Genomic DNA, 12,803 nt, shown 5'->3' with positions numbered 1-12,803 from the left:
ACCATTTGTTAACCTTCACATGCTTGCTATTTTATAGGTACATGACACACAAATGATAGTACTAATATATTCTACTACAGTAAGAAGTCACAAGATGATAAAAAAATCAAAGATCCACTGGTCTGGGAACAGGTAGAGGATTTGGGGAAGGATGGTGCAAGGAATGAATGCTACACTCTTTATGAATCAAAAGAAAGTTTTGTTGAGCAACAGAGTTTTCAATAATTTCTAAATGTTTTGTTTGTTAATTAAACAATCCACAACCTAGGGCAGAAGAATATCAGTATGAAACAGACAGATTGCTACTCACCACATGTGGGAGGTGTTGAGTGCCAGACAGGCATATAGAAAAAGTCTACTACAACTTATCAGCTGTCAATCATTCCAAAGTTGTACACAAAAACCTAACATTCAAACAATCATAACTGATGCACACACAGCCACAATTGTTTGTGTGTGCTTTTTTATAAACTGCCACTTTTACCACAATGCTGACCTCTTGCATAAATTACCATGTAACACCAGTTGATCTGTCAAGTTTACTAGCTGCTAACTGGCAGCATCATCTACAAAGAGTGCTCCTCAGATTGTTTCCTAAATTGTTGATACAGATAAAGAATAGCAGAAGGCCTATAACACTCCTCTGTAATAAACACTGAACCCACAGTTGTAGCAGGACCTTATCAACCAAAGATGTCAGTGGTGTGTGTGTGTTTTTTATATCTGACAAAGGATTTACTTTGTTCGCATTCATTTCCCTATGGTCTTGTCTGTCACTTAAGGCTCATCTACATGGTCAGTAGCAGTCTATCAATTTCCTATTGCAGTTAGTTACTTACATGTTTCACAGAGCATATTCATTACCAACATTACCATGTGGTATGTGTCAAAAGAATAAAGATAAGACACTATATTCCTATTAATACTCCTAGGATCATATTACAGAAAAGCAAAGAATTCCAGGCAACCACCTACTTGGCGTTCATTGATTTTGAAAAAGCCTTTGATTCTGTGAAACAAGTGCTGTGGAAGTATGAAATACCACAGAAGATTGTAAACATCATCGAAGGTGTGTATGATGACTGAAAATGTTGTGTTCCCCACAAGGCAAATGTCAGAGGTCCAAAGCAGTAACAACCGGAGTCACTAGGACTTTATTTTGTCACCAATACACTTTCTATTTCCCGTTGACTCAGTTACGAGGAGAGTCACATGGGGCAGAAGATGAGGAATCTTAAGATGGTTCCATGAATGTCTGGAGGATTTGGATTTTGCAGATGACAGTTTTATTAACTGAAAGGCAGATCTGTAAACTAAATTAAACTCACTGAAAAAGGAAGTAGAGATTTTTTGGGCTCAAGATAAACATAGGTAAAATAAAGGAAAAAAGTGCTGCTGCTTATAGGGGTATAACAAATGAAGATAAACTTTCTACCATGTTTGTTATTCCTTGTTCACATACTAAGTTAACAGTGAGTGAGATATTTCTGACAGTCCAAAACTGGATGATACTTTCAAAGCTTAAAGCTACTTCAATCAGAATTTTTCATATAACATCATTTGCCATTTTCCTTGTAGATGTTTTTTTTTGAACATCTGCACAACAATGCTTGCATGACCTGCACAACAATGCTTGCATGACCTGCACAACAATGCTTGCATGACCTGCACAACAATGCTTGCATGACCTGTACAACAATGCTTGCATGACCTGCACAACAATGCTTGCATGACCTGCACAACAATGCTTGCATGATCTGCACAACAATGCTTGCATGATCTGCAAATAGGACTCATTCTATCTGGTACATCTAAATTACGAGAACAATACTGGGTCAATGATCAAACTTTTTGGGACTCCCATTGTAATTTCTGCCATTGAAGATGGTATGGTGTCTCTCAATCTCACATTCTATATCTTAAATAAGAAACAGAGCAGACACGTGCTGAAATACGTATTGCTTAAAACTTGAACTTCTCTCTAGAGTAATACAAATGAAATAATCAAACGCCTTTGATAACTCACATAATGTACCACAAGGTTACATTTTACCATTTAAAGATTTTATTGTGTGCCCAACCGTACGACTTATCTTGGAAGCTAGATTAAGGAAAGGCAAACCTATGCTTCTACCATTTGTAGACTTAGAGAAAGCTTTTGACAATGTTGACTGGAATACTCTCTTTCAGATTCTGAAGGTAGCAGGGGTAAAGTACAGGTCATTAATAAATCTGCAACTTTTTTTTAAAAAATATCTGGTGTGTTTCCAGTCCCCCCTCCAAGGCTATCACCACATAATCTTTGCTGAAGCCCTTACTCATTTGTTCTAAGCTTTCTGTTACCAAAACTAACATTTGGTTTCACAAAAATTGTAGCCTCATACCCCCAACCTAATTTTTCCTTAGCTGTTGGCCTACACCCCTCCAATTACTGCCACCTTTTAAGTTACTTAGCAGTTTACTGCACCCAACATTCATCTACATCTTTATGAGACTCTTCTTTCTCTAACTCTGACAGAAAATGAAATCTGTCACTGAAATGAATTTTGAATTTACTAAATTTCCTCATGTCAACTATTTGCTTGCCGCTTTCTCACAGCACCTTTTCTATTTTTCCCTTGAAGTGTCATAATACAAATTTTGTGTTTATAACTCTACCTGAATGGGACAAATGCTTGTCACCTATTCCTCAATTTTCTGGTCTTTCTGGCGTAATTTATCCTTACATAGAAGTGTCTCAGTGAGTGCAACATTCTCTTTCCCACTGCCTCTGCCACAGTGAATTTGCAGCCCTGAATTTTCACAAAATATTCCAGGTTTCACTAATCTGCAGGGACATGCACATTTGTCACATATGGTTGATCAATTTTTTAATGTGTTAACACTCACTAAAATGGGGAAAAAAGCAATAAATTTACTGAAACAGACATTTATGTTAGTGAAGAAATATCTAGAACTGAACTGGGATCTAGATTCACCCACTGAGTACCCTTTCTAAATTCAAGTGTTTGTGGTAACACAGTTAGCTATTAGCCACCACTACTGGCTAAGACCATCCATCTGACCACACAAGGTGTCACAGAATATATTGTCCCCTCAGTGGTATATAACTCATTGTCACCAACAGCAAAATAGTACAAAATGTACTGTGATTAACTTTCATAAAGTTAGCTCTTTTAAGCAAAATAATCATATTTCTATGACCAAGATTTTCACCTTAACAAAATATTACAACAAAAATGTTTTTCCTTGTTATTAAAATTGTTGCAAGTTGAAATAGTATTTCAGTAAAAAGTCAACCAGGCATTGGACAACGCAGAACTGCTTGCAATGGTCATAGAATGATTCTGTTCTGCCATGAAAATCATTGTTGTCTTGCCAGAATTTCTATGCTTTCAATTTGAGTCTTCTCTGTTATGCAGTAGGTGATAAGACATCTTTTAAATATCCACATTTTACAAAAGCCGTTGCAGACAAAGTCAAGTGCATTATCAATTAGGAATGGTACAAAGATAGGGAAAACCATTACATATTATCTTGACTGTATTGAAGAACTGGTTTCAGGAGAAGGGCTTGAAGTGTGTTTCAATAGAATTTGTGGCAGACTTCAGTTCAAATATCCTGAGGCAGATGATACTAGTCTTACTCACAAAGATCCAATATAAGGAAAACTTAATGCCCCTATTTCTACACAGAAAAGGGGACTTTCAAATTTTCTGTAAATTTCCAGTGCTGTGATATTAATTAGAAACTTACACAGATGTAAATCATATTTACTATACTTTTCATGGCTATTGTATTAGTTAGTTCTCTATTATTGTGGTAATGTTGTGTGTAGGTTGACGTAACTTTTGTGTGCTAATTAAATTAAATTATTACATATTTTCTATCTATTCAATTCATGAACATAAATCTATATAATGTATGGAGTTTAATACAAACAAAATGAATTAAAGTCCACATTTTCTGATCCTAAAATACCTTTTAAAAATTTAAACAGTACATACAAATAAATAACAAAATAATTCAATAGGGAGGCTGATGACAACCAGAATGTGTGGGAATGTCCATTTACATGTACTTCTAATATGGCAGTCAATTTAAGACTGAGTAAAGGACCGAGTTGGCTGACACTTAAAAATGTCATTTCCTCAGCGAATGTAGTTATTAATTAAAAATAATAAGAATAAAAAAAACAGGAAACAATTTCTTAGTTGCGAGCTATAAGATATTGTTTTCAATGAAAATGCAGATCACTCTCTCTGAAGTAGCATCAAAAATATGAAGAAAGTGGTCAACACTAGACAGGTTGGCAGCACTCTTTTCAAATAATTGTTACAATGAATCAGGCCTAAAGCTGTGACCTGTGACTATAGACCCAAGAGAGAAAATTCTCTGTTCTCCCCATTTCTTATTTAACATGACACTAACACATACACTAACACAGTTACACATCTATTGTATTTACAATAACAAGAAACATTTACAACTACTTTCCAATCCCACATTTATTTATATTCACAATTAACATCTGGGTGCACTATTCCCAAACAGTTATTAAAACACATATACATGCTCTGTAAATCAATGTGAAGTGCATGGTAGCAGGAAATCAGCACGGTACCATATGTTAAAGTTTCCTCCAGTTTCAATTGCATGTGGGGTGCAAGGAGAATAACTGCTTAAACATTTGTGCATGTGCTGTAGTTAGTCTACTCCTGCCTTTTTATGTAATTATGTGGGTGAAAACATATTGCGCTGACGATTTTTCATTACTTCAGTGATGCTATCTCATGGGTAGAGAACTGTGCAAACCTTAGGTGCCACCAGAAATGTACCACACCACCCTGTATTTCATCTCTTTATCACCTACCCAATAAACATATTACTTTGGGTCTCATGAACATGCTCAAAATTAACAACCACTTCTGAATGCTTTTAAGCCAATATATAACTTTCTCTATCTTTTTTCAATCACTTTGATACATTCATTGGCAAAAACAAAAGTAAATTACAATTTAAATTTATATTACAAGAATATTTACATATTTAATTATACAGTCAAACAAATTGTCATTTCACACTTCAGAAAGGCTTTTTCGTTATGTATAAGCTTATACAGCATACAAAATAGCATAAAATTCATGGTTTCCATGGTTTTTGTAAAATGACTATCAACATCTGTTCCATGTTTTTCCTATATTCACTATGCAAAGAACTACCTGATAGCAGAGAGCCAGAACAAACATATGATAATATTCTTACTTTAAGCAACTATATATAATGAGTGGCTCAGAAGCCAAGTCTTGCAAAGATTAAATGGCATTCACAGAAAAATACAAACATAATGAATTAAATAAGGGAAACCTACAACAGAATAACAACAATATTGAAAGGACAGATTGCCACTCACTAGATAGAGGAGTCACTGAGTCACAGACAAGCAGAATGAAAAAGAAAGCTAAAATATTGCAGCTTTTGGACCAAGTTCTTATGCATACACACATTCACAAAAGCATAATTCACACAAATCACTGTCTCAGGGCTCTGGAGCCCGTTGGCCTTGTGATGGATAACTGGAAGAGGAAGAGAAGGAAAAATAGTAGAAGAATACAGACTAAGTGAAAGGAATGAAAGAGGAAGCCACCTGGTAGAATTCTGCACAAACAATAATTTAATCATTACTAACACTTGATTTAAGAATTGTGAAAGAAGGGTAACTAGTCATCAATGATTGTCTATCTTATGTTCAGTAGTTTGAAGTCAATTAATTATTTCGTTTTCATTATATAATTTTAAATCTTCCATCATCTGATATCTATAATTGAACAATAATGTTGATCAGTCAGTCTTTGTCACAAGTTATATTTTGTGGAACCACCCACAGTTTGAGTTGTTTATTAATCTGTGTTCTGAAATCTTACTAACTCACAACAAGAAAGTTCATTATCTTTAGTGTTTATGAACAATGAATATAAGGAGAACGTAAATTCTATAGTGTTGTGCACATTTATTTAGTAACTGTTCATTAATCTTCTAGAAAAATGATTAAAAGAAAAGAATATGAAACATAAAACAGGTAAGTAACAGTTCAGTTTCTTCATTTGAGGGTTATGTTATTCACTGTTCGCAGACCTGCCTGGCAGTACAAAGTAAAAACAAATATAATATTAAAGTCTTAGTTTAACTATACAGGTGCAAAAAGTTGCTTACCATCTCATCCTCAATCTTCAAAGGGTCACACTCATCAAGATAATCATTCTCAGATGCCAAGTGCTGCAAAAACAAAAATATAACAAGTTAAATACACAGCATATTGAAATAATGGTTCTTAATATAAAGAAAAAAAGATAACCCCACCATTTGTTTGTCTGTAACTGATATTATAATTATTACACAGGGAAAATTACAAATGCATAATAAAAAATGGCTCAATGATTCACCTCACCATTCTGTACAGAGTAAGTTACAGATAAAATCATGCTGACACAAGCACACATTACCACATCCCAGCCAAGTATTTTGAAATAAACAACATCAGTCCTATATGCTATATTATCAAAAGTATTCGGGCACCTGTTAGTGGACTTTAATATGGTGTGTGTCCATCCTTTGTCTTCATGACAGATAAACTTTGCTGAGGACACTTTCAATCAAGTGTCTGAATGCTCATGGAAAATGGCAGTGGCTTCTTCCTCAAAAGCCAAAAACATAGACAGGTAGTGATGTTGAACATGGGGGTCTGGAGCAAAGTTGACATTTTAACTCATCCCAAACGTGAGTCAGTGAGTGGGTTCAGGTCAGGACTGGACAGGCCCATCCATTTCAGGGTTGTTACTGACTAAAAACCATTGGCATACACATGCCATTTTATGACTGGATGTACTGTCATTCTGATACAATCAATCACTGTCTCCAAACTTTTCTCTACTATATACAGACACAATGCTGTGAGATGTACTCATATCCTTCTGCATTTAGTGTTTTCTTAACTGCGATATAGGGACCACACTCTAACCACAAAAAGTACTCATAATATCACAAAATCACCCCCACTGTAATTCACTGCAGTTCACTGTTGGGATTATATGTAATGACAGGTAGCATTCTCCTAACATTAGCTTGCATCATATTGCCACAGCGCATAGCATAATCACTCCAAATCAGTAATTTCTAGGCACCCACTGTTCAGTGGCATTACTATTTACACAATATCAAGTGCCAATTAGCATAAACTGGAGAAATGTGTGGTTCATAAGGAGCTGCTCAATCACCGTACTCTCTTCTTTTTAACACCCAATGTACAATCACTGTGCTAGCTACTCTGCTGGTAGCACTCACAGGTAATTCCTTACACTGATTTCATTTTTTTTTTTTTTTTTTTTTATGGCCACCGTCTACAATGCTCAGAGGTCTCTGTCTGTCAGCACAGGAAGTCAGTCTGGTCTTGGTTTAGTTCTAGTCTTTCCTTTGCATTTCCGTTTCACAAACACATCACCAACAACTGACTTGTGACTTTAGAAATGTTGAAATTGCCACTATTTATCTGTTACTCATGTGACACCCAATAATAGGTCCAAATTGTAACTGAGTTCTCTTGACTGACCCATTTTGCTGTTACTGCTGCTCTGTTGGCAAAACAATATTCTGTGCAACATTTTGTACTCTCATGACATCTGGTGGCCAATTCTAAATTATGTACATGTGTCTGAATACTTTTATCAGATAGTTAAACCAACTGCACAGTTTAAAATAATTTCATATAAACCACCTTATTAATGCTTGTTAACAGCATCATTTTTAAAATATATGTCACAAATGATTTGTGATAAATTATTATAGTTTCAGCACAATACAAATGTATTGTACTTTGGACGCAAGTAATGATTAGTCAACTCACGAGACATCATCAGCATGTTATGCTACTTACGCGTCAATTGATGTGTTTCATTACAACACACAACTTTATTTATATTACACTGTTACAGAGAAACAGAAATTGTGCAGGCTGTTTAAATACAATTTCTAGGGAGAAAACTGCCTGATGAACAATTCAAAGACCTACAATTTCATTTATGGTTAATACCAGGAAAGTTTTGCAGATTTACATTGACTTTCTTGTATGTTAATTGATTTTTAGGAGTCTGACGACACACATGTTCTTTTCCTGACTGAACATCTTGTATACACATGTTTAATGTAGATAGTTCTAGGCTAGGGTCATTTTGATATACATTCATTAAGGAAAAATGAATTACAATACATGCAAAAGTTAAAAACAAAACAAAACCTACGAGTTTTGCGCTTTCCAGACCCTAGAGGCATGTACATGCTCGATTTTACTGAAAAACCATTGACCTTATAATTGTAACACTTTGAATATCACCACTGGGAACCTCTAGTCCTTTATGGAAAATCTAGATTAATTAACTACCTGTCGAAAAAGAAAAATTAGTCAATTAATTGAGAGTATTTGAACATAGATTACCTGATCTTAAAAATTCTAGGATTTATCAAATTAATAGGTTTGAATCATACTGAACTGTGGTGTCACTGCCAGACACCACACTTGCTAGGTGGTAGCCTTTAAATCGGCCATGGTCCGGTAGTATACATCTGACCCGCATTGCAGTGATTGCAGACCGAGCGCCGCCACATGGCAGGTCTAGAGAGACTTCCTAGCACTCGCCCCAGTTGTACAGCCGACTTTGCTAGCAATGGTTCACTGACAAACTACGCTCTCATTTGCCGAGACGATAGTCAGCACAAGCCTTCAGCTACATTATTTGCTACAACCTAGCAAGGCGCCATATTCAGTTACCATTGATATTGTGAATCATGTACTGTCACGAGCGACATGCATCATTAATGGATTAATGTTAAGTATTCCACCAGCTACGTCCGTTTTTCTCAATTCTAATTCCCTTGTCATGTTCCAGACCTCACGCCAGCCTGCATGAACTAAATCACATGCCTTTCGGCCTCCTTTAGTAATACGGTGTTGGCTCTCCTGCCAACCACAATATGAACAAAAAATTAATTTGCATATATCATAACATGTTGACAGAGAAGAAAATTTTTTAGACTGGGAAACAGAACCAATCAAAAGTCACCTTTTCAGAGAATTACTAAGCGATTCTCTACAAATAGATTAGAAATATAATGGACATACAGTTCTGCATAACACCATTAAAGGTTAACAACATATTAAAGACAGGGGATGGTGCATAACCCATAAATTTTTAGGTGTGGAGAATTCCAGATTATTGGGTGTAAAATGTACCAGAATTTTTGGTGTAAATGCTGATGAAAACTTGAACAAAAAGAAACACTGTTGACATTTTTAAAACATTTAAGTTTAGCACCTTAATACAGGGTTATTCAAAATGAACATACTACTTTTAAGGCATTCTATCATTTAATACATTCAACTTACAATGGTAAATAATACACCAAATGAAATAGCAACTCAAACAGTTTTGTTTGTACACCTGTGCACAATAGTAAGAGTATGTAATGATAAAGAGTGACTCAAAAACGTGTTGAACGAGTGCGAGTCTTTCATGCTTAGCCCCAAGAAATACCCCACAGAAAGTTTATGGGCCTTTATTTTTCAGTGAATCAATGTTACTGATGTTTCTTATCGTGATGTGCTACAACTGTGGCCCACGCCTCAATGGGAAAAAGCTGAACGACACATGTTTATTTGGGAGCAAGATGGTGCACCACCTCACTGGCATAACTCAGTACACGACTGGTTGAACAACATTGTATCCCACCTGTGGACTGGGCATAAGGGCCCGGTTGATAAAGCATTTTATGCATGACCTCCACATTCACACACAATCTGACGTGATCATGTGTACGTGTTTCTGATACCAGCTTATCTATCTGACTTTAGAAACATATCTAAAACCAAAGATGGTGTGACTTACCAAATGAAAGCACTGGCAGGTCAATAGACACACAAACAAACACAAACATACACAAATTCAAGCTTACACAACCAACGGTTGCTTCATCAGGAAAGAGGGAAGGAGGGGGAAAGACAAAAGGATGTGGGTTTTAAGGGAGAGGGTAAGGAGTCATTCCAATCCCGGGAGCGGAAAGATTTACCTTACAGGGAAAAAAGGACAGGTATACACTCGCACATACACACATATCCAGACACAAGCAGACATTTATGCTGCTTGTCTGCTGCATCTGCTTGTGTCTGTGTATGTGCGGATGGATATGTGTGTGTGTGTGACTGTATACCTGTCCTTTTTTCTCCCTAAGGTAAGTCTTTCCGCTCCCGGGATTGACATGACTCCTTACCCTCTCCCTTAAAACCCACATCTTTTTGTCCATCGACCTGCCAGCGCTTTTGTTTGGTAAGTCACATCATCTTTGTTTTTAGATATATTTTTCCCATGTGCAATGTTTTCCTCTATTATATTCATGACTTTAGAAACAGTATTATTGCAATAGTTACTCCTGACACATTGATCAAGGTTTCAGAACAACTCAGCTATTGACTCTATGTGTGATTGGTGTTCACACTGAATAATTGTAAGAAAAACTGTTTCTGTTTCTCTTTCATTTGGTGTATTATTTATAATTGTAAGCTGAATGTAATATGTGTTACAAAGCCTTAAAACCGTATATTCATTTTGAAACGCCCTGTATTTTTCCACAGCAGCTACATTCAGAAATAAAACAAGTTACACATTACGATAATTTTTGTTTTTGTTTTGAAGTGACCAAAAAGTAAAGTCATTGGTCTCTTGAGAGATTTCTACTCATTAGTATCTTATGACATCAGTTTCAGGAATCGTCCTTTCTTAGACAGTATGTATTAACTCCACTAAAAAGAACAGAGAATACTTTGTGACACTGAACCACATTCATCTGGTAGGAACTTTTAACAGAGTTAGATATTCAAATAGCATCTACACAGAGCTAATGATATTTTGCTGTGTTACAATTTGAAAAGAGCAGCAATGTTTACAACTATAAAACTAGAAGGAAACACAAATGTCATTATTTATTAATATTACCATTTGTGGTTAAGAAAACTTAAACATTCTGTGACTAAAATGTTTAGCCATAAAACAAAAGGGACAAGAGGCAGCAAATTAAATTTTAAAACAAGTCTGAAATATTTTCTTCTACAAAAATTCTGGCCTATAAATTAATATTTATAAGGGCAGTCAAATGAAAACTTGATAATGTACAAAAAAGTATGCTTACTCATCATATAGAGCAGATGTTGAGTAGCAGACAGGCACACCAAAAAGATTTTAAACGTGTGAGTTTTGGCCAAGGGCTTTCTTCTTAAGTAGGCACAAGAGAATTGTCCCTTGCCACTGGTAACATGCCAGCAGTCTGGCCTCAGTGGCCAGAGACAGCACGTGCATGTGCATGAACAAATGTGTGTGTGTGTTTTCTGCTTGCATGACTTTGTGTTTGTTCTCTACTTCAGAAGACCTTTTGGCTGAAAGATCACATCTTTAGCAATCTTTTTGATGTGCCTATGTACGACTTAACATCTCCTCCATATGGTAAGTAACAATCTATCCTTTTCATACTACTGTCATTATTCCATTCCACATTTTTATTGTTTAAATAAACTGATTGTAATTTCAAAAGTAATCACTATAGCTGTTGATAATTATGCCACTGCACAACAAGATGATCAGTGCCTTCTTGGAAAAATGTTTTCAGCTTCCTACAATACCATGACCGTACTTTCGTGTGCACCTCTTCCTCAAAACAAAATTTGCTCCACAGGTTACCAAGGTTGTTTTGACAACACCGGAAAAGTTTCATAGCGAAGCCCTTACACATCTTCCACACAGTCCTGATTTCTCTCCATGTGATTTCTATACTTTTGATTATTTAAAGAAAGTCTGCACCCGTGGTCTAGGGGTAGCGTCTTCGATTCATAATCAAAACGTCTTCGGTCCCAGGTTCGATCCCCGCCACTGCCTAAATTTTGATAAATAATCAGCATTGGCGGCCGAAGACTTCCGGCATAAGAAGTCAGCCTCATTCTGCCAACGGCCTCGTCAAAGAGGGCAGAGGAGCGAATAGAGGTTCAGGGCACTCTCTTGTCCTAGGGATGGGAAATTGCCCCTAAAGGCGGAAGAATCAGCAATGATCAATGGCATGATGATCCAGAAGGCAATGGAAACCACTGCATTAAAGACATGTAACGTGTATCCACAGGACATATGGCCCAGTAGTTGAAGAAGTGTCATGATAATCTCTCCGTTGGCAAAAGATTCCGAAATAGTCCCCCATTCAGATCTCTGGGAGGGGACTGCCAAGGGGCAGGTTACCATGAGAAAAAGATTGAATAATCAACGAAAGGATAACGTTCCACAAGTCGGGGCGTGGAATGTAAGAAGCTTGAACGTGGTAGGGAAACTAGAAAATCTGAAAAGGGAAATGCAAAGGCTCAACCTAGATATAGTAGGGGTCAGTGAAGTGAAGTGGAAGGAAGACAAGGATTTCTGGTCAGATGAGTATCGGGTAATATCAACAGCAGCAGAAAATGGTATAACAGGTGTAGGATTCATTATGAATAGGAAGGTAGGGCAGAGGGTCTGTTACTGTGTACAGTTTAGTGACCAGGTTGTTCTAATCAGAATCGACAGCAGACCAACACCGACATAGTTCAGGTATACATGCCGACATCGCAAGATGAAGGTGAACAGATAGAGAAAGTGTATGAGGATGTTGAAAGGGTAATGCAGTATGTAAAGGGGGCGAAAATCTAATAGTCATGGGCGACTGGAATGCAGTTGTAAGGGAAGGAG

At 36.5% G+C, this 12,803-nt stretch overlaps 1 protein-coding gene across 1 annotated transcript in view; it reads right to left on the bottom strand.

Moving 5' to 3' along the window:
* Positions 1 to 12,803, bottom strand: part of LOC126295242 (uncharacterized) — a 148,596-nt gene that overhangs the window by 29,138 nt on the left and 106,655 nt on the right. The window contains exon 7 of the mRNA XM_049987598.1: positions 6,214 to 6,276. Coding sequence (XP_049843555.1) covers positions 6,214 to 6,276 — 63 coding nt within the window. The remainder of the gene's footprint in view (positions 1 to 6,213; positions 6,277 to 12,803) is intronic.

The sequence above is a fragment of the Schistocerca gregaria genome, chromosome 11 (assembly GCF_023897955.1).
Source record: "Schistocerca gregaria isolate iqSchGreg1 chromosome 11, iqSchGreg1.2, whole genome shotgun sequence".
Taxonomy (NCBI): Eukaryota; Metazoa; Arthropoda; class Insecta; order Orthoptera; family Acrididae; genus Schistocerca; species Schistocerca gregaria.
This window is presented reverse-complemented; position numbering and strand designations above follow the sequence as displayed.